Source organism: Mastigoproctus giganteus, chromosome 10 (assembly GCF_048544385.1).
Source record: "Mastigoproctus giganteus isolate SK-2022 chromosome 10, ASM4854438v1, whole genome shotgun sequence".
In the NCBI taxonomy this organism is placed as follows: Eukaryota; Metazoa; Arthropoda; class Arachnida; order Uropygi; family Thelyphonidae; genus Mastigoproctus; species Mastigoproctus giganteus.
The window spans coordinates 51,646,106-51,673,628 of NC_143584.1; the positions used below are offsets into that span (position 1 = coordinate 51,646,106).

The window sequence follows — 27,523 nt, forward strand, 5'->3', positions numbered from 1 at the left end:
ATGCCTTTGGATACAGTAATCAGCAGTACACAGGAGAGGTTTGAAAATTTCCTTGATGTGACTTCAAACTTTAGTGTACTGGATCCCAAGCATTTTGATGATGATGAGGGTAATGTCAGAAGATTAGAATTTCTAGCAAAGGAATATGTCACAGGTGGTCTTAAATGCATTAAAAACATGTGGTCATAAAAAAAGGCCCTCGAAGGATCTAAATTGAGGTGCCCATCAGCACTCAGCTGCCCACATCAACGCCAGAGCTTGCACTTGGTCATCACACAACACACTCGCAACCCCCAAGGCAGAATGGACTGGTCCCACAAGAACTAGTAGTTGTTGGTGACTATTGTCAGGGAAACGGGGAACATGGTATGTAGAAAGGATAGGACCAGGATATGTCTGCCAGTGGCAAAGGTTGATGACGTTGTAGAGCGGATATCATCTTTTAAGGGCACAAAAGGTGATATAGTTGTACACGTTGGCACTAATGATATCAAGAGTAGGAGACTGTCAGAATTACTTAACAAGTACAGGTCACTGTTGAAAAAAAGCTGTCGATTAGGGTTTAATTTGAAATTGTCTGCAATTCTACCCAGACACGATAGAAGGGAGTATATGATGAGAGCCTTGTCGATCAATTCAGCCCTGGAAAGATTGTGCAAGGCTCAAGGGGTAGAATTTTTTTCAGCCTGGACCGTACTTGTTAACAGGAGAGACTGCTTCTACAGGGATGGGATACACTTAAATAGAAAGGGTGCAAGAATATTTGCTGATGATATCGAGGCAGTGTTAGGTGGGTTGGAAAACTGCTAGCTTGGTGGGATACAAGGACTAATAGATTAACAGTAGCCACTGTCAAAGATAAAACTGATTCTTGCACTGTTTCTATTGGAATGAGCAGCAGCCGCCTGGAAAACAAGATGCAGCATATTGCAGAGACTGCTGGGAGTCATTGTGGTACAAGTAAACACATCTGCAGATAAAAGAAACAACTAGGTGACAGGGATCACAATGTGCTGAAGTTGGATTTACTCAAAGAGGTAACTACCATCAGGGGTAAAGGGAAGGGTTTTTGCTTTCATAAAGGCGACTACGATGGTCTGAGACAGAATTTAAATTCTATACAGTGGGACCAACTGATGATGTTAACAACAGCAAATTCAAAATGGGAAGCATTCAAAGAACTTATCTCGGAAGCTACTAGGCTTTACATACAAACTAAGAAATATTGTTCAAGGTTTAGGCCTAAATGGATGTCAGATGAACTAATGAGACATATGGCCGAGAAGAAAAATGCATGGGATAGATATAAATATACATATAAATTAACTTCCTTCTAGAGTTTACTTATGTAAACTCTAGAAGGAAGGGGATGAATCAGATTGGTCCACTTGATATCAATGGTTCAACTGTTGATGATCCTGCTCAGGTAGCTAACAAACTAAATGAATGAATATTTTTAATTGATATTCACACATGAGGAGTTATTCAGCGAGGGGAATGCCAGAGGTGTATTCAACTCTGGCAGTAAGCTACAGAATCTTGTAATAACTGAGAGTAGAGTGGAAGAGAAATTGTTGAAGATAAACACAAGAAAGGCACCTGGGGTGGATGGGATCTATCCAGTTATATTAAAGGAGGCAGCAAAGAAAGTAAGCAAACCCTTAGCCATAATTATGAGAGCTTCCTTGGACTCAGGGGAGGTACCCATAGACTGGAGAAGTGGAAATGTGACCCCAATTCACAACGGGGGACAAAGACTGACACAAGTAATTATAGTCCTGTGAGTTTAACTTCTGTTCCATGAAAATTAATGGAGGCCCTGGTTAAAGAAGCACTGCAGGATCATCTAGTCAAGACTTCAGTTAAAGCTCGGACACAGCATGGTTTTGTTAAGGGAAAGCCTTGCCTGACCAATTTGATTGGATATTATGATGCAGTCACAAAAGAACTGGATGCAGGGAATAACTTTGATATTATATATTTGGATCTTAGAAAGGCTTTTGATACTGTTGCACATGGAAGACTGCTGCACAAATTGGAGCAGTGTTGCATTGGAGGCAAATTGCAGCTATGGATAAGGGGATGGTTGAGTGTGAGAAGACAGAGAATGGTAATCAATGGACAATGCTCATCGTGGACTAATGTTATTAGTGGAGTCCCTCAGGGTTCAGTGTTCGGTCCATTATTGTTTTCTGTATTTATAAATGATATCGATGATGGTATATCAAGCTTAATGTCCAAGTTTACAGACGATACAAAGGTTGACAGGGTTGTTAAGGACACTACTGATGCTATGCTGCTGCAACAGGATCTGGAAAGGTTCAGCAGATGGGCTGAGAGGTGGCAAATAAAGTTTAACATTGAAAAATGTAAAGTACTACATATGGGAAACAGCAACCCCAGAGCAATGTATCAACTCTGTGGTACTACACTGACAGTGGTAGAGAATGAAAAAGGACATGGGAGTTATTGTGCAGGCAGATATGAAGTTCTCTGAGCAGTGCAGACGGGCTGCAAGAGTAGCTCATGGTGTCTTGTCAATGATATACAGGAATTTTTCTAGCAGGGATAGCCGACCGGGCTAACCGGGTGAGCAAAGGGCCTGCCTAGCAACCCAAAGGTCGCGGGTTCGAATCCCACCTCGGGCTTGAATCAAAGTACTGCAAAAACCTTGGGAGGTGCATTATGGCCACAGAAGCCAATTCGCCAACAACTACCAAAAAAAAAAAAAAAAAAAAAACTAGCAGGGATAAGGAGGTGATTATTCCCTTGTATAAGGCAATGGTCAGGCCACACCTTGAGTACTGTATACAGGTCTGGAGGCCTCATTTCAAGAAGGATGTAGAGCTGGAATGAGTACAGAGAAGGGCAACAAGATTAGTGAATGGAACAAAGGGTTGCTCTTACGAAGAAAGGCTTATGTTTTGCAAATTACAGTGTCTGGAGAGTAGGCACCGGTGAGGTGATCTGATAGAGGTGTATAAAGCCTTGAATGGTTTGAGCATGCTCAATGCCAATGGGATTCTTTCTCTTGCTCAGAATAATCACCCGAGAGAGCATAAATTCAGATTGAGGAAAAACAGATGTAGGATAGATGTCTGGAAATTTGCCTTTAGCCAGAGGGTAGTTGTTTGGTGTAACTGACTTCCATCCCTTGTTGTGGAAGTTGATAACCTAAATAAACTTAAGGCTCAGCTGGACAGGTATTTCGAACGAACAGAGGGGTGAAATGGGAGTGTGTTTTTTTTTTTTTTTTTTTGCTGATGCTGCATAAGCTTGCTTTCTTGCATCATATGCCTCTACTAATGCTAATTCTAAAAAGCATTGTTGATGTGAAATGGCTCTGAAATAATCCCTTGACCTTTGTGTGGCACCTATTTGTGACGCTCGCTCCCCCTCAAAGAAAGACCTGGGTGTGCCACTGAGTGTATACATCACTGATTGATAAGAAGGCTGCTAATACAAATACATCAACAACATATCCAAAAATTATGACAAGTGAGTACATTATCCCTATAATAGTTTTTCTTTGGATTATTCTTAGATGGAATAATCCAAATACATATTAAAAATCTGCACTTCATGCTAACAATGCCCAGTTCAAACTACACTGAATAGATGTGAAAAGCTAATAAATTAGAGATTCTAATTCTAAGAGCTAATCAATTCTAATTTATTGTAAGGTTATAAATTAGAAATACAGAAAAACCTGCCTAAAATATAAAAACCTTCAGGAAACAGAAAAACTCTTTTAAATGAAAAAAAATTTCAAATTCTAATGTGGATTTGTAATGTGTGCCCTAAAATTTATGTAGATCAAAAAATTTAAATACAGTTTTTTTGCACACTGTAGGAATTGGAATTTCCTTCAGCTGCTGAAGAAAATCTGTGTTTTGTAAAAATGATTAGTAGCCCTCAATCTGATGATTTATTCTTTTAGAAAAGATTGTAGCCTGTATTCGTTAGTGGTACAGAGGGATTGGTGTTGTCCTTAAATGTCAGGCGGAGCAATATGACCTTAGTTGCTAATGCTCCTAAAAACCAAATAACAAAATAAATGTCAGGTGCTTTCATTTGCATGATGTCTTATGTAAATTTAATTTTATTCTAACATTGTACTCTAACAAAGTTCCAAGAAGAAAAAGAATCTTCTGTCAGACTTGAAATTTTTAGAAATAGAACTGTATAATGCATCATATTATAGTACTCTGTTTTTTGATATCATTCTATTCCTTGATGACTACATAATACTTTTTGCTGTTGTTCATAGTAAAAGGCTATATAGTCAATAAAAGCACAAAGAAAGTAAATCATGGAGCAAACTTGGTAAAAGTTATTTCATAGCTCTGAATGGATGACTTGCAGGGTTCAAGAAAAAAACATCATCCACAGTAAAATGAATGAAAAAGGAGTTGTTAATGAAGAAACTTTGTACATTCAAACTGTGAAGTTTTTTCCCTTAAATAAAGGATATGGTCCTCTGAAATGCAAAATATATGTTTTTGGTAAATTCTGAGGAAAAGCCTTTGGTTATAGGGAAGTAGTAGTAGTAGTAGTAGTAGTAGTGGCATGTGATGCAAGAAAGCAAATGCACCATTCCCTCCAAATGCCTGTCCAGTTCCTCCTTAAATTTATTCAACCTATCAACTTCCACAACGACAGATGGAAGTTTGTTCCAGCAATTAACCACCCGCTGGCTAAAGGCAAATTTCCGCACATCTATTCTACATCTGTCCTTTCTTAATTTGAATTTATGCCCCCTTAGGTTCGTAATCTGAACAAGTGGAAGGATCAAGTTGCAAGACTATACTGTTATAAGAATATAAATGTAAAAGAACATCCTATTGAAGGTATGAATGGCAGGCCAGTTAATGACTGGCAGCATTCAATGCAAGGATGAAAGAAAAAATCAGATTGTAGCCCATCATAATGGATGCAGGAAGATGACAGATAACTCAGCTGGCATTGGTGATGAATTGAACTGGTATTTCTTATCAATTTTTACAGATGAAAGTCTCTTCTTGGCAAAGATAAACTGTAATAATTTCAAACCTATGTAATATTTAAATTACACAGATTTGAAATTAGAGATGCTTGTTTATTGGTAAAACAGATTCTAAAGGCAAATAAGGCTCCTGGGGCTGACGGCGATGTATTGTGTGGATTAAGTTGCTACAGAGGGCCAGGAAAAAAAGGTTGTGAGTAATGGTAATTTTTCAGACTGAACTAGCATTAGAAGTGGGATTGTGCTGGGAGAGCTGTTGTTTCTGAATTTCTTTTTGTGAGTTTAAGAAAAAAACACTTAATGATTTTTGATTTCTCTTTGTGAGTTTAAGAGAAAATCACTTAACCTCACAAAGTGATACAGGGCATGATGTCAGATTTGTAGATTCAAGAATAGGAGAGTGGTTAATGACAATTGTCAGTGCCTCAGGATGACATTGATAGACTTCAGAAATGGTCAGAAATAATAATTGCTATGGTTGACACTTGAAAAATAACTACTCCAAAAGAAGTTGTATAATAGGAGAAGTTGAATTAAATACAGATGAATTAGAGCAGTGTTTCTCAAACTGTGTTCCACCGATGTGAACAAGTGTTCAGCAAAAAAAAATCGTAATTAATAATAATAATTATTATTATTATTAATAGCCATACGGTGCAAGGAAGCCTGAGGCTTATGCTGCACCAGGGAAAAAAAAAAATTCCCCAGCTATCGAGAGCGAGAGCGAGAGAGAGAGAGAGAGAGAGAGAGAGAGAGAGAGAGAGAGAGAGAGAGAGAGAGAGAGAGAGAGTCAAAAGTAGAAGGGAATCACCAAGAAAGAGAAGAATGATGATATCCAGCTCAGGACTCTGGGTGTGCCAAGCCCATACTCACTAGATGCGAGCAAGTAAAATAAATAAATTTTGCATATTTGTAGTGTACGCCACTTTTGTATCATTATAATATTTACCATAATTTTTTTTCAGTTATTAATATACTGGCATAGACTAATAATCAAATAGACCGCGGAAACACTTTATTTTTGTGGGCGACAAGTTTCCTGCACAACAAGTGCCTGATGGCTCAGCACATTGTCATCTTGGAAGACACCATTGCCATTCGGGGAGAAGTGTAACATACCGGGGTGTACACAGTCAGCAAGCAGTTGACAATAGTGGAGACCACTGATATGTTGTTCCACATGCCCCACACCATACAACCGCCTCCACCAGCCTGCACTTTTGATACCATGCATGATGATACCATACCAAATCCGTACATGACCATCTATGGTGTGGAGTAAATAACGTGACTCATCCGACCAGCACACCTTCCAGTCTTCTGATGTCCAACTTGCATGCTCTTTGCACAAAACTACCCAATACAACATGGGTTGGCCCATGTTGTATTGGGTAGTCAACTCTTGAACAGTGCTGTGCCTGTTCGTCTATATGAGTCATCGGACCCGGCGCTCACCTCTAACATCAACCTTTCGCTGAACTTTGCAGTTTTGCCATCGGGTAGTTGTTTGACCATTTTGATGCCATGCCTGGTACACTTTAACTAATGGCAGCTCTCGACCACCAGTTCAGCCGTTTGGGAAATCGAGGCACCAGCTCATCGAGCACCCACAATCTGTCCTTTATCAAAGTCCGATAAATCCTTCCTTTTACCCATCACTTTCAGAAAATTGCTACCTACTGAACCACTGACACCTTATCTATGCTTCGTAGGTCGACTAACTCCGCACTCTCGTACCTCACCATCTATGGTGTGGTACGAGAGTGCGGTATGTGGTCATTGGGTTGCATTCAGTTTTCATAGGGGTGGTCATAATTCAGTGATACTTAAATGTAAATAATAAAGAATACCCATTAAAGATATATCTAAAGGAATATTTTTATAGCCAAAATGATATATCATATCTTTTTAATTAATTGATAAAATAAATTACGTAATTTGATAAAGTAATTTCTGTTGTGTTTTATTTTGAATAATTTGTTCCTTTTTGCTAAATTTTTTTCCAGTGCTGCCAACACAGCTACTAAGATACATATATGTAAATGGTAACACATATGCAGTGGCGCCTCAGTAGTCAGGTGGGCAGGAGCAGCAGTGCGTAGCACACGCTTCTTGATTAGACCGGGGTTCGAGCCCGTGAGCCACCAAATATGGAGGATGCGGAAAGGTCAGGGAATGACCACCGCATATCCCCAGAGCAATATGGCCTTAGTTGCTAATGCTCCTAAAAACCAAATAACAACAACAACATATGCAGTGTACCTTAAACATTCCATATACATAAGTAAGACATAGGCTGAGGGTGATTTTTTTCACTGATAAAAGTAATAACTGATTCTTTTAAAGAGGCAACTGTCAATAAGTAGGGAAGTCATCATTAAGCCTGCCACTATGTGTATACAGAGAAGGAGACAAAGTCTTTCCCCTTCCACCTGATTTATACAATGTTGACTAGCATGCCTGATGGCTAATTCCTAATTCATTAAAGAAAATAAGTAGAAATTTGCAGAGTATCTTAAAAATTCCAAATTTAATGATGAGGTCTCTATTTTACTTTTTTTTTTTTTTGAAAAATATGGAGAAAAAGTATGTTATGATGGTGAGATGTAGAAAGGATTGAAATGAGTCAAAAAGACAGTTTATATCCTAAATATGGAAAGTATGCATAGGGGAAAGTGTGTGTGTGTGTGTGTGTGTGTGTGTGTGTGTGTGTGTGTGTGTGTGTGTGTGTGTGTGTGTGTGTGTGTGTGTACACAAAATGATTAATGTCAGCAAAAGAAAACTATATTTCACATTAAAAGATATTTGGCTCTCATATCTTTTGTTATATTGAAGCACATTCTCCTTTTAATTAGCCAATAGATTCCTTATTCAATTCATTTACCATTAGCAATGCCAGCTAATCTGCATTTCTACAAATATACACATATATAGAGTAGTGTAACATGGTACTACAGTAATATATTTCCAATACCTTTTAGGTACAGTCTTGACTAAAAATGAATACATTAATAAAATAGTAATAATTATTATTTTTAAGTTGAAATTTGTTCATTTTACAGTGTTGTTAGAATGAAGTTCTAGTATTTTGAAACTCATTTAATTAGTTATCTTGTGTTTTTGCCAATATTATTTCAGAGCCCGTGAAAAAGATTCCAGAAAAGAAAGAAGAAAAACCCAAAGCAAAAGAGGAAAAGGTTAATTTTTTATTTTTTAATCAGTGGCAGTGTTTCCCAACCTTTTTTTCTGTTATGAGCCACTTTTATCTTTGAAGTAAAGGCTATGGATCACCAAAAATATTAAACTATACTTGAAAATATATTAATAACTATTTTTTAAATACGGTGATATGTACTCACACTTAACATATGTTATCTTGTTATAGGTATACCTGTATATCCCATTGCTGTTAATGGGATTGTTGCCTACTGAAAAAAATGCTGTGTTTTATTGTCAAGTACTAGAGACTACTTTAATAAGTTATGTGGACTGCAGACTGTAGTTTGGGAAACACTGCTCTCTCTGGGATCTGAGATTATAATGATTTTGGATTAAACTTATTATTTGTCATGATATATATATATTTTTTGATTTTATACCATGTGTATTTTCATGTGAAAAATTATTAACATTAAGTGGAAAAATGATAATAATAAAAAATAAATAATAATAAAATAAATAAAAATTGAAACTTTGGATATGAAACTCATCCATTTTAGTTGATTTAAGTTCTCCCCTTCTATCCCTTTTAAGGCGCCTCCGTAGCCAGGTGGGAAGGAGCAGCAGTGCGTAGCACACGCTTCTTGATTAGACCGGGGTTTGAGCCCGTCACCACCAAATACGGAGGATGCGGACAGGTCAGGGAATGACCACCGCATATCCCGGAGCAATATGGCCTTAGTTGCTAATGCTCCTAAAAAAATCAAATAACAAATAACAATAACTATCCCTTTTACTTTTTTAGATGTAACTGATTCAATTTTAAATCTTATATCACTATTTCATTTATGTTATTTTTTATTATTTTATTAATTTCCATAAACAGTATTTAAATTTGATTCCATATGTATGGTCTATATAGGATGTTCAATAAGACCACTAAGCCATCATATTCATAACTTTAAAACTAACTATTTAAAATTTGATATTTTTACTCATTATGAATTTCAATATTTTAATGTTTAATAAGAGACATCAATATTTCAATGTTTAATAAGAAACATCAAATATTGATGTTTCTCATTAAACAACCAATATATATATATATATATATATATATAAAAGGTTATCAACTATCACCACTGTGGAGAGCATAAGAAGTTACTAGTGACATTTACTGTTAAATGGGGAGGGAGGTGGGGAGGATATTTGGATATTGAAAATTATGCCTAATTGGTAGATTTCTGATTTATTTTCTCTTTTAATAACTTATTTTTTAAATTTCTTTCGTTATCTCTTAAATTTACTAGATCCAATATAAAATCTGTATTCATGTTTATATTTATTTCCATTTTGTTGTTTATATATATATAAAAAGGTTATCAACTGTCATAACTGTTGGAGAGCATAAAAAGTTACTAGTGATGTTTACTGTTAAATGGGGAGGAGGGAAGGGGGAATTGGATATTTGGATATTGAAAAATTATGCCCAATCAGTGGATTGAACCCCAGGGGCTCACATCTGGTGAGTATGGGCTTGGCATACCCAGAGTCCTGAGCTCGATATCATCATTCTTCTCTTTCTTGGTGATTCCCTTCTCTCTCTCTCTGGATAACGCAAGAATTTTTTTTTTTTTGGGCCGGTGCAGCAAAAGCCTCAGGCTTCCTTGCATCATATAGCTAATAATAATAATAATAATAATAATAATAATAATAATAATAATAATATTAATAATTTTATGATTTTCTCTTCTAATTAACTTATTTTTTTTTCATTTCTTTCATTATCTCTTAAATTTACTAGATCCAATAGAAAATCTCTATTCACGTTATTTTTTAATTAGTTTTAATATTTGTAAAAGAATAAGAGAAGTTTACTTTTTTTTTTTTTTTTTTAATGTAAACCCCAAACACGAGAGGTGTTAGAACCTATAGTACTTAGTACCGTGCTTGGGTTGGAGGTTGAGAAGACGAAAAAAGATATTTGTTGACATTGGACTTGAACTTCTGTAGACTGTAATTTTCAGAAAATACGTATGAAGGAAGGTTGTTCCAGAAAAACGGCAATTGAATGAATAAACGAGGAAGATGAAAAGTTGGTTCTGTGAGTTTGAAGTTGGACAGTAAATGGATGTTGGCTGGTGGCGGCACGTGTTCGGACTGTTTTGAAAGAGAGCAGGAATTATAGAAGCTAATTCAGAAGAACAGTGCCCATGGAAGTATCTGTAGAAGAGGCATGCAGCAGAAACAGTACGTCTGTGAGACAGCGAGTGCAGAGACTCTGTTAGAGATGAGTCATTAATTAACCTAACTGCCCTCTTCTGAATGGAATCAAGAAGCCTGAGAGAGGTTTTGGGGGCACCACCCCAGATGTGGGAACAATATTCCATGGCAGGGCAGATTTGGGATTTATACAGAGTGAGCAGCTGTTTCGAAGAAAAGTAACACCAAGAGCGAAAGAGAAAACCAAGTTTTTTAGATGCAGAAGAAGCAATATTTGTAATGTGCTTGTGCCAAGAGAGATTAGAAGTCAGGGTAATCCCCAAAAGAGATATATCATTTTGCCTAGAAATCGGAGTGTCACTAAAGATAAGCATAGGAGCAGAAGAATCCTTTTTGCGAGATATAAGACTGAGTTTTAGAAGCGTTGAAATCAACTAAGTTGTCTTTGCCCCACTGGAGAATTACCTGAAGATCGGCATGTAAGGAATTGGTAGCAGATTTTCGAGAAGTTGAAGCTGATTGAGCAGGACAAGGTTTCTCAAAATGGAAAGTGGAATGCAATGTGCTATCATCGGCAAAACTATGGATAGGATTTCCAGTCAATGGAAGAAGGTCATTAATATACAAGAGGAAAGGAGTGGGGGAAAGAACTGAATCTTGGGGGACACCGGCATTAGTGGAGAAGTTAGAAGACAGAGAGCCATCTACCATCACCCTCAGTGAGCGATCAGAGAGAAAACTGGATAACCAATTACTAAAAACATTTGGCAAACCATAAGATGGAAGCTTGTTTAGAAGACCTTTATGCCAAACACGATCGAAAGCCTTTGAGATGTCAACAGCAACTACTTGTGTTTCCCTGAACCTTTCCATTGAATTAGTCCATAAATGGGTAACATAAGCCAGAATATCACCAGTGGATCGACACTGACGGAATGCATACTGGCGATTGGTGATCAGACGGAAGGTTTCTAGGTAGTTTAAAATTTGGCAGTTAATTAATTTCTCCATTACTTTAGAAAGAGTAGAAGTAATTGCACTGGGACGATAATTGGATGGGAAGGATTTGTCGCCCTTCTTAGGAACTGGCTGGATATGAGCAAATTTCCAAGCAGAAGGAAAAACACCTTTGGAATAAGAAAGTGAAAAAAGGCGGCAAAGAATAGGAGTAAGTTCAGGAGCACAGGTTTTGAGAACAAGTGAAGAAATACCATCAGGACCTGGAGCTTTCTTAGCATCAAGATTCGTCAAAATCCTTCTGACGGAAGAGCACAGGAGGCATTGAATGGAGCGTGTTGGGAATAGTGGGAGGTGTTTTAACAAGATCATTAATGCATGAGTTGAAAGAAAAATGGGATGCTAGCAGGTCGGCTTTATCCTTGGCTGAAGTGACAACAGAACCATCTGGTTTGGACAGAGGTGGGAGCAGAGAAGGGAAAATGTTAGCCAATAGTTTTGGCAAGAGACCAGAATGCTCGGCTACAATTAGGGCAAGAAGCAAGTTTTCTACTCTTAGCCTGTTGAAACTCTAGTTTGTACTGGTTAATAACTGCTTGACAATTGTTGCAAACTTTGGTGTAGGCAGAAAATGAAACTGAAGAATTAGAAACAAGCCAGTTACGATATGCAGCCTTCTTCTCTTGAACAGCCTTAGCACATTTATTGGAAAACCAAGGTTTAGATAAAGGACGAGATTTTAAAGTGGAGTGTGTGATAAAGGATTCCATTCCTGCAAGAATAATTTCACTGACACGATCTGAGCAGACGTTGACATCAGAACTTTTGAAACAGTAATCCGACCACAAGGAAACAAAGAAAAGAAGTCTCGCAGGTCATCCCATTTTGCATTCTTGTAATGCTAAACAACACGAGGTTGGGAATAGCCATGAGATAAAGGTTCCATTGGAGAAGAGACAATCACAATCTGAAGTGCCTAAAGGACCTCTCACTTCGACCGTGTACTTAGAAGGGTTGTTTTTGAGAAAAAGATCAAGCGTATTGGCTGTATGATTAGGATTGTTTGGTATTCTTGAGGTAAATGAACAATCTGTGCAAGATCATTAGTAATTGCAAAAGCCTCAGCATCTTGACCAGCTGAGTCCGTGTGACTTGCAAACGGAAGCCAGCTGGAGTTGTGAACAGTAAAATCACCAAGGAAATTAGCATTAGCATTAGCATTAGTAGAGGCATTTGATGCAAGAAAGCAAGCTTATGCAGCATCAGCCAAAAAAAAAAAAAAAACCCACTTCCACTTCACCCCTCTGTTCGTTCAAAATACCTGTCCAGCTGAGCCTTAAACTTATTTAGGCTATCAACTTCCACCACAAGGGATGGCAGTCTGTTCCACCAACCAACCACCCGCTGGCTAAAGGCAAATTTCCGCACGTCTATCCTACATCTGTCTTTCCTCAATTTGAATTTATGCCCTCTCAGGTGATTATTCTGAGCTAGAGGAAGAATCCCATCAGCATTGAGCATGCTTAAACCATTCAAGGCTTTATACACCTCTATCAGATCACCTCGCTGGTGCCTAGTCTCCAGACACTGTAATTTGCAAAACTTAAGCCTTTCTTCGTAAGAGCACCCCTTTGTTCCATTCACTAATCTTGTTGCCCTTCTCTGTACTCGTTCCAGCAGCTCTACATCCTTCTTGAAATGAGGCCTCCAGACCTGTATACAGTACTATAGGTGTGGCCTGACCATTGCCTTATACAATGGAATAATCACCTCCTTATCCTTGCTGGAAAAATTCCTGTATATCATTGACAATACTCCATGAGCTACTCTTGCAGCCCGTCTGCACTGCTCAGAGAACTTCATATCTGCCTGCACAATCACCCCCAAGTCCCTTTCATTCTCTACCACTGTCAGTGTAGTACCACAGAGTTCATACGTTGCTCTGGGGTTGCTGTTTCCCATGTGTAGTACTTTACATTTGTCAATGTTAAACTTCATTTGCCACCTCTCAGCCAATCTGCTCAACCTTTCCAGATCCTGTTGCAGCAGCATAGTGTCAGTAGTGTCCTTGACAACCCTGCCAACCTTTGTATCATCTGCAAACTTGGACATTAAGCTTGATATACCATCATCAATATCATTTATAAATACAGAAAACAATAATGGACCCAACACTGAGCCCTGAGGGACTCCACTAATAACATTAGTCCACGATGAGCAGTGTCCATTGATTACCACTCTCTGTCTTCTCCCCCTCAACCACCCCTTTATCCATAGCAGCAATTTGCCTCCAATGTCACACTGCTCCAATTTGTGTAGCAGTCTTCCATGTGCAACAGTATCAAAAGCCTTTCTAAGATCCAAGTATATAATATCAAAGTTATTCCCTGCATCCAGTTCTTTTGTGACTGCATCATAGTATCCAATCAAGTTGGTCAGGCAAGACTTCCCCTTAACAAAACCATGCTGTGTCTGAGCTATAACTGAAGTCTTGTCTAAATGATCCTGCAGTGCTTCTTTAACCAGTGCCTCCATTAATTTTCATGGAACAGAAGTTAAGCTCACAGGTCTATAATTACTTGTGTCAGCCTTTGATCCTCCTTTGTGAATTGGGATCACATTTGCACATTTCCAGTCTATGGGTACCTCCCCTGAGTCCAAGGAAGCTCTCATAATTTTGGCTAAGGGTTTGCTTACTTCCTTTGCTGCCTCCTTTAATATAACTGGATAGATCCCATCCACCCCGGGTGCCTTTCTTGTGTTTATCTTCAACAATTTCTCCTCCACTTTACTCCCAGTTATTTCAAGATTCTGTAGCTTACTGCTAGAGTTGAATACACCTCTGGCATTCCCCTTGCTGAATAACTCCTCATGTGTGAATGTCGATGCAAAATATTCATTTAGTTTGTTAGTTACCTGAGCAGGATCATCAACAGTTGACCCATCAATATCAAGTGGACCAATCTGATTCATCCCCTTCCTTCTAGAGTTTACATAAGTAAAGGACTCTTTGCTATTTTTCTTTGCATTCCTTGCCAAGGATTTCTCGTAATCTGCCTTCGCCTGCCTAACCTCCTTTGTAACTTGGTTGCATATCAACTTGTATCTATCATAGGCTTCTGTGTCATGTGTTAATTTGTAAGTATCCCATGCATTTTTCTTCTCTGCCATATGCCTCATTAGTTCATCTGACATCCATTTTGGCCTAAACCTTGAACAATATTTCTTAGTTGGTATGTAAAGCCTAGTAGCTTCCAAGATAAGTTCTTTGAATGCTTCCCATTTTGAATTTGCTGTTGGTAACATCATCAGTTGGTCCCACTGTATAGAATTTAAATAGTCTCAGTCCATCGTAGTCGCCTTTACGGAAGCAGTAACCCTTCCCTTTACCCCTAATGGTAGTTACCTCTTTCAGTAAATCCCACTTCAGCACACTGTGATCACTGCCACCTAGTGGTTCATTTATCTGCAGATTCTTAATGCATGAAGAATCACTGCTGATAATCAAATCAAGAGTATTACTCCCTCTAGTTGCCTCCCGAACATGATGATGTAGAAAACAATCATCCAATAAATCCACAAAAGCACTGCTAGTGTGTGAGTAACCAGCCCCCAAATTCCAGTCAATATCTGGGAAATTAAAATCTCCCATTATAAGACTCTCTGATTTACTGGCCCACTCTATTGCTGATGGGATTCTTCCTCTAGCTCAGAAAAATCACCTGAGAGGGCATAAATTCAAATTGAGGAAAGACAGATGTAGGATAGATGTGCGGAAATTTGCCTTTAGCCAGCGGGTGGTTGGTGGGTGGAACAGACTTCCATCCCTTGTCGTGGAAGTTGATAGCCTAAATAAGTTTAAGGCTCAGCTGGACAGGACAGGTATTTCGAACGAACAGAGGGGTGAAGTGAAAGTGGTTATTTTTATTTATTTATGTTACTTTTTTTTTTTTTTTTTTTTTGGCTGATGCTGCATAAGCTTGCTTTCTTGCATCAAATGCCTCTACTAATGCTAATGCTAATGCTAATGCTAATTTCCCTGTACAGTTCCTTATTATACTCATCAGAGTCATTAGGCCTATAGCACACTCCTACTCTCAATTTTGATCTCCCAATGCTTATGTCACACCAAACTGACTCAACACTGCACTGTCCAGCGATGTCGACTGGCTTCACTTCCTTGGTTTTTATGTGTTTCTTAACTAATAGCATAACCCCTCCCCCCTTCCTATCCTGTCTATCCTTTCTGTAGACGTTGTACTCCCCAAATTGCAGATCTGCATCCCTTATATCTGTGTGACACCACGTCTCTGATATCCCAACAATATCTGCCTTTGATGTTTTGAGCAATACCTCAAATTCATCAAATTTATTTGCTAAACTCCTAGCATTGGTGTACACGCAAGTATACCTGCACCTGTTTCTATTCTTAGCTACCCTCAAAATTACCTCACTGTTAGGAAAGTTGGACTGGAGAAAGTCAAGTTGCAAAGAGAGGAAGTCAAAGAGCTCCAAGTGATTAGTGGAGCTAGAAGAATGGTAGAGACAACAGATGAATTTGACACAATGAGGTAGAGAGATTTTAAGCCAGAGAAGATCAAAGAGAGGAGATTCCAAATTGCCAAGTCTCTGACAGGGAATATCAGAACGGACATATGCACAAATACCACCTTTGAGGTGAAAAGAATCATACAGGGAATAATTTGGGCATCTGAGATGAGCAGTAGTTGAATCAACCGATAACTGAGATTCTGTCAGAAAAAGTACATGGGGTTTGCCAGACTGCAAGTGGAAATGGACATCGTTGAGATCAGAATTGAGACCACGTATATTTGTGAAATGAATTAGGAAGTGCTTGGGAGGTTTAGATCTTTTCGCAGATAAGCTTGCTCTATTAGTTTGACAATTCATGGTGTATTCAATAGTAAGAAAAAGTGGGTGGGACATGCTGTATGAAGTAATGAAATTTTTGGATATGGCATACACATGGTAAGAATATACCCAGATCCTTGACATAATGTGGCCTTGACAATGCTCCCCGCATACACACTGCTCGGACTCCCTCCAGTCACTATCTGGCAGAGTAGAGGTAGCAAGATTATACACTAGCTGATCTGGAAGCCTCCTAGAGAGTTACCAATTGGTTCAGTCTGGTGTACTAACTAGCGGCCGGCCTGCGAACACCATTTTAGAGCTGTACCCTCGAAATGTAAGGAATATTGGATCTCATCATGATGTTCATCATAACCTCAAAAGTCATCAATCATACTGCATGATGGAAGAGATGAGGAAGGGTTGACTTCAATATGATACGTAGAACACTTTCATATGGCACTCTCCAGAAATTAGAAAACATCATTTTGCAATATTTTTGTTAAATTCTTTTAATTAATTAATTTTTTACTTAATTTTTAATTGCGTTCAATTGTTTTCAATTTATTTTTTCTGTAATGTATTATTTTTGATTTTTTAATTGAATTTTTACTGTAATGTTATATTCGTTTTAATTTCTGGAGAGTATCATATGGAAGTGTTCTACGTATCATATTGCGATATTGAGGTAAACTTCTTTTATTCTTTTACAAATATTTAAATCTATGTAGAACGTATTGAACATCACAACTCCGGTTTATACTATCAAATTAGTTTTTAATATTCATGTTTATATTTATTCCATTTTGATGTTTTGGTAATTAATAAAAAAAAAAATAAAAATAAAAAAACATTTTAATTATACACTGTACAAGGTATATTTTATTTCATAATATTATTTTTGCTGAAAATTTAAAATAATGTTTTTTAGTAAAAAAAAATAATAAAAGAAAAAGAAATAAAAGTTCAAACCAAAAGAACAATCTCTGGATCTCATATATAATAAAAGTCTACTAAAATGCTCAGAGAATTCTTACCTTTTTCTTGCCTAATCACAGTACTACTTTATCTACTATTTAAAACTAACCACAATACACACAAAAAAAAAAAAAAAATTCTGTTAAGCCCTTTGTAACTGGAGATCTTCATAAAATAAAAAAATTATATATATATTAAACCTATTTTAAACCAAATCCTCAGAGCATAGCAAAACCATTTGAAACCTCAGTGAAATAAAATTAAATGTGCTGCAAATAACATCCTAATATTAAAATCGTTAATGCTGTGCTCTTTTCATTAAAAGAATTTTAATATTGCGACTTATCTCGAAACCTCAAGGAAGTAGTAATAGTAGTAGTAGTAGTGGCATGTGATGCAAGAAAGCAAGTGTATGAGCTTATGCAGCATCAGCCAAAAAAAAAAAAAAAAATCACACCATTCCCTCCAAATGCCTGTCCAGTTCCTCCTTAAATTTATTCATCCTATCAACTTCCACAACGACAGATGGAAGTTTGTTCCAGCAATTAACCACCCGCTGGCTAAAGGCAAATTTCCGCACATCTATTCTACATCTGTCCTTTCTTAATTGGCGCCTCCGTAGCCAGGTGGGGAGGAGCAGCAGTGCGTAGCACACGCTTCTTGATTAGACCGGGGTTCGAGCCCGTCACCACCAAACACGGAGGATGCGGAAAGGTCAGGAATGACCACCGCATATTCACGGAGCAATATGGCCTTAGTTGCTAATGCTCCTAAAAACCAAATAACAACAACCTTTCTTAATTTGAATTTATGCCCACTTAGATTCGTAATCTGAACAAGTGGAAGGATCCCATCAGAATTCAGCGTGCTGAACCCATTCAAGGCCTTATACACCTCAATCAGATCACTGCGCAGGTGCCTAGTCTCCAGCCACTGCAATTTGCAGAACTTAAGCCTCTCTTGATAAGAGGATCCCTTCATTCCCCTCACCAATGTTGTTGCCCTTCTCTGTACACGCTCAAGTAAATCTACATCCTTCTTAAAATGAGGCCTCCAGACCTGTACGCAGTACTCAAGGCGTGGCCTGACCATTGCCTTATACAGAGAGACAATCACCTCCTTTTCCCTGCTAGCAAATTTTCTATATATATCATTGACAAAACCCCATGACCTGCCCTGGCAGCCTGTATGCATTGCTCGGAAAACTTCATATCTGACTGCACAATAACTCCCAGGTCTTTTTCATTTTCTACCACCTTAAGTGTAGTACCACACAGTTGGTACGTTTCTCTGGGGTTACTTCTACCCATATGCAGTACTTTGCATTTGTCAAGGTTAAACTTCAGTTGCCACTTCTTAGCCCATCTGCCCAAATTACGCAGATCCTGTTGCAGTAGCACACTGCCATTATTGTCATTAACAACCCTGCCAACCTTTGTATCATCTGCAAACTTTGACATTAAGCCTGATATACCTTCATCAATATCATTGATAAATATAGAAAACAACAGTGGACCTAACACCGAACCCTGTGGGACCCCACTAATAACATTAGTCCAAGAAGAGCAGCACCCATTGATTACTACCCTCTGTCTTCTCCCATTTAACCATCCTTTTATCCATTGTAGCAACTTACCCTTAATACCATTCTGCTCCAATTTGTACAATAGTAGGCGCCTCCGTAGCCAGGTGGGAAGGAGCAACAGTGCGCAGCACACGCTTCTTGATTAGACCGGGGTTCAAGCCCGTCACCACCAAATACGGGGGATGCGGGAAGGTCAGGGAATGACCACCGCATATCCCGGAGCAATATGGCCTTAGTTGCTAATGCTCCTAAAAACCAAATAACATTGTACAATAGTCTTCCATGCGCAACAGTGTCAAAAGCTTTCCTGAAATCCAAATATATGATATCAAAATTATTTTTTGCATCCAGTTCCTTTGTAACCACATCATAATATCCTATCAAATTTGTCAGACAAGACTTTCCCTTAACAAACCCATGCTGTGTCTGAATTATTGCTGCAGTCTTGTCTAGATGATCCTGCAATGCATCTTTAACCAGTGACTCCATTATTTTACCAGGAACAGAAGTTAAACTAACTGGTCTGTAATTACTCGTGTCACCCTTCGATCCCCCTTTGTGAATTGGGGATACATTTGCACATCTCCAGTCCGTGGGAACCTCCCCTGAGTTCAAGGACGCTCTCATAATTATGGCTAAGGGTTTGCTTAGTTGCTTTGCCGCCTCCTTTAATATAACTGGATAGATCCCATCCACCCCAGGTGCTTTTCTTACGTTTAACTTCAACAATTTCTCTTCCACTTTGCTCTCAGTTATTACAAAATCATTAAGTATCCTGCTACAATTTGATAACCTTCTGTCATTTTCAAACCTTAATAATTCCTCACGTGTGAATGTAGATGCAAAATACTCATTCAGTTTGTTTGCTATCTGAGCAGGATCATCAACAGTCGAACCATTGATCTCGAGTGGACCAATCTGATTCATCCCCTTCCTTAGTTTATATAAGTAAAGAAATCCTTGCTGTTTTTCTTAGCATCTTTTGCCAAGGATTTCTCGTAATCTGCCTTCGCCTGCCGAACCTCCTTTGTGACCTGATTACAGATTAACTTATATCTGCCATAGGCTTCTGAGTCGCTTGATAATTTATATGCATCCCATGCATTTTTCTTCTCTGTTACGAGTCTCATTAGTTCATTTGACAACCATTTAGGCCTAAACCTTGAACAATATTTCTTAATAGGTATGAAACGTTTAGTAGCTTCCATGATTAATTCCTTGAATGCTTCCCACTTAGAATTTACTGTTGGTAACATCGTCAGTTGATCCCACTGTACAGAATTTAAAAACTGTCGGAGACCACTGTACTCGCCTTTACGGGAACAAAAACCCTTTCCTTTACCCCTGATGGTAATTAAATCTTTAAGTAAATCCCAGGTCAGTACACTGTGATCATTGCCACCTAGTGGTTCTTTTATCTGCAAATTCCTAATACATGAATGATCACTGCTGATAACCAGATCAAGAGTATTACTTTCTCTGGTTGCCTCTCGAACATGCTGCTGTAAAAAACAATCATCCAATAAATCCACAAAAGTCTGATTAGTGTGTGAGTGACCAACCCACAAGTTCCAGTCAATATCTGGGAAGTTAAAATCCCCCATTTTAAGACATTTCGATTTACTAGCCCACTCTATTTCTCTGTACAATTGTTCATTGTACTCATTCAAGTCATTAAGCCTATAACACACTCCTACTCTTATTTTTGCTTTTGCAGTGCTTATGTCACACCAAACTGACTCAACAGTGCACTGTTCATCTATATCAACTGGATGCACTTCTTTTGATTTTATGTTTTTCTTAATTAACAGCATAACACCTCCTCCCTTCCTATCCTGTCTATCCTTTCTGTACACATTGTACTCCCCAAATTCCAGTTCGGCATTCCTTATATCTGTGTGACAGCACGTCTCTGATATCCCAACAATATCCGCCTTTGATGTCTTGACCAACACTTCAAATTCATCAAATTTATTTACTATACTTCTAGCATTGGTATACATGCAAGTATACATGCACCTATTCTTATTTTTAGTTACTCTAACACATCCCATATACCCACCTGTTTCGCGATGACTGCCATCTGTCCCTGAAACCCCCAACGCTCCCTCGCTCCAGGTCGCTACTTATTCTAATAGAAGTTGTAAGAATCACCTTCACCTCTGCCTGCGGCTACTGTTAAACTATTAGTCCTTGTATCCCCCCCCCCAAGCTATCAGTTTTCCGACCCACCTAACACTGCCTCGATAGCATCAGCAAATATTCTTGCACCCTTTCTATTTAAGTGTATCCCAACCCTGTAGAAGCAGTCTCTCCTGTTAACAAGTACAGTCCAGGCTGAAAAAAATTCTATCCCTTGAGCCCTGCACAATCTTTCCAGGGCCGAATTGGTCGACAAGGCTCTCATCATATACTCCCTCCTATCGTGTCTGGGCAGAATTGCAGACACTTTCAAATTCAACCCTAATTCACGGCTTTTTTTCATCAGTGACCTGTACTTGTTAAGTAATTCTGCCGGTCTCCTACTCTTAATATCATTAGTGCCAACGTGTACAACTATATCATCTTTTGTGCCCCTAAAAGATGATATCTGCTCTACAACGTCATCAACCTTTGCCCCTGGCAGACATACCCTGGTCCTGTTCCACCTATCCTTTTTACAAAGGATGTTTCCCCTTTCCCTGACAATAGAGTCACCAACAACTACTAGTTCCTTTGGGACCAGCGCATTCTGCCTTGGGGGCTGCCGCTGTGTTGCGTGATGACCAAGTGCAAGCTCTGGCGTTGATGTGGGCAGCTGAGAGCCTGATGGGCCCCTCAATTTAGATCTTTCGAGGGCATCCACCCTGTCCTTCAAACTCTCATATAGGCCCATAACAATGCTGAGTTGTCGCCTGATTTCCTTACACTCCTTACATTGCGCACACACAAAGACATCCCCCATGGCAATATCATGTTCCGTTCCAGATAGTTCAGCAAACATTTCACAAGTTGCACATTTTTTTAGGCTGTGATGCATTGGAGAATCACCCCCCTCAGTTCTCCTCCGAGTCACAGCACTCCTGCCACTTTGTGCCCGTTGCTTTGCTGCTCTAGTTTGGGGCATGATATTTTAAATTAATAAGATCAATAAATTAAATTAAATTAAATGTCAATACTATGCTATCTAATAGAAACAGTGAAGCGTATTACTGTTTCTGTAATTATACGTTAGAGCTACCTAGCTACCTCAATTAAAAATTTGAATTCCCTATCACTATATACAAAAACAATGCCTGCAGATTCGAACGAAATAACGGTTTACGTATATAAAGTATTATGTATATCTACAAAAACTGTTTATATAAATTAAAATAAAAATAACCAGTGTAATTATAACTATAAGACTACGTATTAAGTACAATATAAAATAACAATTATGTAAATAAAAAGCAAACACTTATCGTTTTTTTCGGAGCCTGTAACTCGCAGCTGTATTTTCTAAAGAGAGTCAGCGCCCTCTATGTTTAATGCTAAGTTCTTTAATAAGTTTAATACTAAACTGAAAATTCATTAATTTTTGTATTTTGGTTAGTCTTAATGTGATTAGGTAAAATAATATTTTGATTAGCCAAAAGAAAGGTCAGCTTTTAAAAAAAAAATTAGATGATGTAATAAATCAATGTATTGGTTGTTGGTTTCTCACTATAGGTAAGCAGAACCTCATAAACCTGGCATCCTTGAGGAACTAGCACATTCTAAATTTTTGAAAATGATGGCTTTTTGAAAGTATTATGCACATAGCATAAGTATTCATGGGTAATTTGTTATTTTTATTAGATAATACAGTAATGGATATTGAAAAGTAACTCTGTTCCTATAATCCCCACAGAATGATATTTGGCAGCACTCAGCTAAAATATTAACCCATACTGCCAGATTGTCTAATGGGTAACTAATATTGCCTAAGAAATAAAGGTGATGGGGTCAAAAGTTCCTCCATTATGGGTGTTGTGGTTGTTCAACATTTTTTTTATATGAGATATAAATAGTGCAATACGTTTATAACAGAATTTGTATAAATCGATGTATTAAATGTCTTGCAATATGAATGATTTTATACATTGTAAATACATAGATAATGACTTACAGTCTAGGAAATATGTAAAACAGAAACAAATTGTGTTTAGAAATTTGTAATGGAACAGGATGCATAAATTTGGGACCTTCAGTACTTTTTTTAAGTTCACCTGCCTTTCTTTAATCAACCCTCTTAATTTTCCCTCTGCCTTTCTTTAATCAACCCTCTTAATTTTCCCTCTGCCTTTCTTTAATCATCTACTCTTGGATAAACATTCACAAAGTTCTGTATCTTTGAAAATTCTGGATTTTTATGATTCTGCTATGTAATAAAAGTGCAAATTGTTGTGAATGCAGTTTAAGGATAAAACTAAGGCTTTGTGCATCCGTCATCACTCATACCTTTACACATATAACTACATCAGGTTGTGAGAGTAGGTATAATGGTGCTTTCATTTTATTTTCAAGGATTGGCGATTCATATATACACCTAGATATTGCCAGTTTTTGGATAATAAATATAACCAATCATCAATTGTCAAAATTGATGAACAGATAAAGGTAGAGTGCATTGGCAGCATGGCCATCTCCTTTTTTTAATAATTTTTCTGTGTTATTAATTTATTTTTATAAACTGTATTATTTTATTGTTATTATACTTTTATCCCTTGGGCTGTTGGTCAAAATTGATAAATGACAAATTTAGCATCATGGTGTTGCCAAAGTGATCACCTAAAAATATTGTTTTGGTAATATTTTGTTAAAAAATAAAATACTGAAGGAAAAAATAATAATTTTGTTAAAAAATAAAATACTGAAGGAAAAAATAATAAAGAGAAATGGAGTGCTGCATGATTTTTTTTGTTCACTAACAGCTGAAGATGATACCGGACTCTTATAGGAATAAAAGCAAAGGATTTTTGATCTCCCATAATACAGTTGCCATACAGTTTATCCTGAAAGCTTGAGATATGAGACAAGTTGCTTTTATGAATGATATCACGAGCCAATTGCACTCTGGAATGTCAGAAAAAAGTTGATAACAAAATTCTCCATACCTATGTTTAGATACCTTTACTAATAAATGGAAACAGGCCTATGGTCTCAGGATTCATACTAAATATAATAATGCAGTATTGCTGAGAAAAAAACATCAAAAGAAAAACAGGTTGAAGTAAAATTCCTTTAATAAACTTGAGAATAAATTAAAATAAAACAAAAAAAAAGTAATAAATCACAATAGCACAACAGGTGTAAGCGTTATTATAAAATACAGAATGTCATGTGCTCAGCTATGATGGTCATGCAAGGTGAAAACCGTATGATACAGGTGAAGGCTACAATTAGTTGTTGGAAGTAGAGACTTGTGGTTGTAGCTGTAACGTTTGGCTAGGTTGCAGGTGCCAACGTTTGTCATTTAGGAGGATGGTTGCCTAAGTGATGGGATGGATATAAACTCCTCTGTTTCGGTTAAAGGAATCACTACAACACGAGTTGTGGAGCAATTCCAACCAGACACAATGACGGTAATGGTGGGATGGTGGGATCAGTCAATAATCCCAACGTCATGGCATGGGTCACTGTTGTGCTGGGTAAACTAGAAGTGCTCAACGAACACTGAGTTTTCGATGTCCACAGAACAAATTGCTTTCTCATGCTCAGAGAGTTGATTTCCAAGTCTTCTGCCAGTTTCACCTACATAGCAGCCAGTGCAGTCACAGCAGGAAATGGCACCTCCATAGCCAGGTGGGCAGGAGCAGCAGTGCGTAGCACATGCTTCTTGATTAGACTGGGGTTCTAGCCCGTCACCACCAAATACGGAGGACGTGGAAAGGTCAGGGAATGACCACTGCATATCCCCAGAGCAATATGGCCTTAGTTGCTAATGCTCCTAAAAAAACCAAACAACAACAAATAACAAATAAATAACACAGCAGGAAATGTGGTACACCAAGCCGCTCCATAGGAGTGTGGGAATTGGTGTCTTAACTCAAAACAAGGGACCGTAAACTTCTGCCTGGAAGCTGCAAGCACTTTATCCCATGAGCATGTAAGACCCTGTCAGCCTGTAAGGCAAAATGCAGCTACCCTGCCAGTGCCTTAGATAGGTGTGATCTGCAGGCCTGTGACTGTGTCACCAACCCTAGGGCCACACGCAGTGATGACCTCCACCTCGACCACCTTTATCCCATTCCATTTCCACACAGATATAAGGAATGAAGAAATGGAATTTCTTCATTCCTTATATCTGTGTGACACCATGTCTCTGATATCCCAACAATATCCGCTTTTGATGTTTTGACCAACACCTCAAATTCATCAAAATTTACCCCCGGGGACTCACATCTGGTGAGTATGGGCTTGGCACACCCAGGGTCCTGAGCTGGATATCATCATTCTTCTCTTTCTTGGTGATTCCTTTCTACTTCTCTCTCTCTCTCTCTCTCTCTCTCTCTCTCTCTCTTTCTCTCTCAGGGTAACTTGGGAATTTTTTTTTCGCTGGTGCAGTATAAGCCTCAGGCTTCCTTGCACCATATGGCTAATAATAATAATAATAATAATAATTTATTTACCAAACTCTTGGCATTGGTGTACACGTAACTATATATGCACCTGTTCTTATTCTTAGCTACTCTAACACAGTCCATGTATTTACTTCTTACGCAATGGCTCCTAGCAGTCACTGAAATCCCCTCACCTTGTTTTCCAGGCTGCTGCTCATTCCAATAGAAACAGTGCAAGAAGCACTTTCACCTCTGCCAGCGGCTACTGTTAATCTATTAGTCCGTGTATCCCTTCCAGGCTAGCAGTTTTCCGACCCACCTAACACTGCCTTGATAGTATCAGCAAATATTCTTGAACCTTTTCTATTTAAGTGTATCCCATCTCTGTAGAAGCAGTCTCTCCTGTTAACAAACAGAGACCAGGCTGAGAAAAATTCTACCCCTTGAGCCTTGCACAATCTCCCCAGGGCCGAATTGATTGAGAAGACTGTCATCATATACTCACTCCTATCGTGTCTGGGCAGAATTGCAGATACTTGCAAATTCAACCATAACTCATGGCATTGATTGACTTTGATTGACTTAGTTGAAAAATCAGAAATCGCCCAGATTAAATTTAGAACAGATAGTATCTAGTCATGCAGATATACACAAAAAAATAGGAAAAGAAAAGTATAAAGAAACTACCAAAATGTGACAGTAGGTTGCAGTTTTTATTGCAACCTACATGTCAGTAGGTTGCAATAAATGGCTGTGTGCCTACCATGGTGACTGTTTGATTTTCTGTGAGTGACTTTCTAAGGTGTTAGCCTGGATAGAGAATTTGGACCAGGATTTATAGTGATATATCTACAACTATTCTTTTAATGCCTTGATCAACTTTTTTGTCATATCTTATATTCTATTTAAAATTTTATATTTATATACACTTGTATATAAATATACAAGTTTATATATATATATTATATATAAATATATATAAATATACAAGCCCATATATTGTATATAAGCCATGTATAAACCATTCCCTAAATAAATAATAATTATTTGGCTGATCAGATGGAGATTCGTGGTAAATCCAAAGTGGGGACTAGAATGAGTGTGATTTCTCTGTTAATGGACAACATTATTGTTCTTTGGTAGAGAAAGCTGTAGCTCACATTGTTTGCCATAAGCATTGTGATATGATTATTACTTCCATCATTTATCAACTTCTGTAATTTAATGACATGTTTTCTGTACTCATATTCTGAACTTCAGATTAATGTATCAGCAATATGCATTAGAGGAGTTGCCATTCCTTTCATTTATTTTCATTGAAAATAAATCTTTATTGTTAATTATTATTATTATTATTTTTTTTTTTTTCATTGTGTTAATAAAATCTTCATTTTCTAAAGTGACTGAGGGTTATCCATCCCCGGGCCATACCTTCATTTACCTTTTTCTGGGAATAAATCCACTGAACAAAAATTTCTTGTTGGCTGCCTGTACAATTGTGGCAAGCTTTTTGCAGGTGTTTATTACAGCCATGTTCATTACTCTTACCCTTTTTTTTTTTTTTTTTTTCTGCATATTGTATAATTGTTTTACTTACCAAATTAAACACAGTTATGGAGCATTTCATTCCCAATTTTTTCCACCAATGTTCAAGAGCATAATTGACCTAAGATGCAGTACAGGGTATATGAGTTATTCAGGAAACTTGTCTCATACCTTAAGCGTGCAGAATAAATTGTTTGACATCTGAATTATGTTAAAAGATTATGAACCGAAAGATTATGATGCAGCTATATGATGCCATAACTGAATATTCTGTATCAAGCATGCATGCACACACAAACATATAGTGCCTAAAGATTACAGAAGCAAAAGAAGGTACATAGGATTCACCCACCCCCACTATATAAAGAATGGGCCACCAAGAACTACTTGGATGATTTGAGTCCTGTATTTCAAGTAATTGTTGAACAGTAAAGTATAAGTGTTTAGTTTGATTAATTTGAGAGTTTGCCCAGGAAACATCCTCTTTGTGCACTTTAATCTACTATTGAACACAGTAAGAGTTGGGCCTGGCATAGTGTTTTTTGGGGAAACATACTGAAAATGATATCCTCCCAGAGAAATGGAGCTGGCCAACTGTATTGTACTATTTAACAAATGAATTTAAGGACATAACCA

General features: G+C 37.9%; 1 protein-coding gene across 2 annotated transcripts in view; it reads left to right on the top strand.

Moving 5' to 3' along the window:
- Positions 1–27,523, top strand: part of LOC150079033 (twitchin-like) — a 2,795,346-nt gene that overhangs the window by 563,313 nt on the left and 2,204,510 nt on the right. For both annotated transcript variants that reach the window (XM_090382361.1, XM_090382360.1), the window contains one exon: positions 8,144–8,202. In XM_090382361.1, coding sequence (XP_090238487.1) covers positions 8,144–8,202 — 59 coding nt within the window. The remainder of the gene's footprint in view (positions 1–8,143; positions 8,203–27,523) is intronic.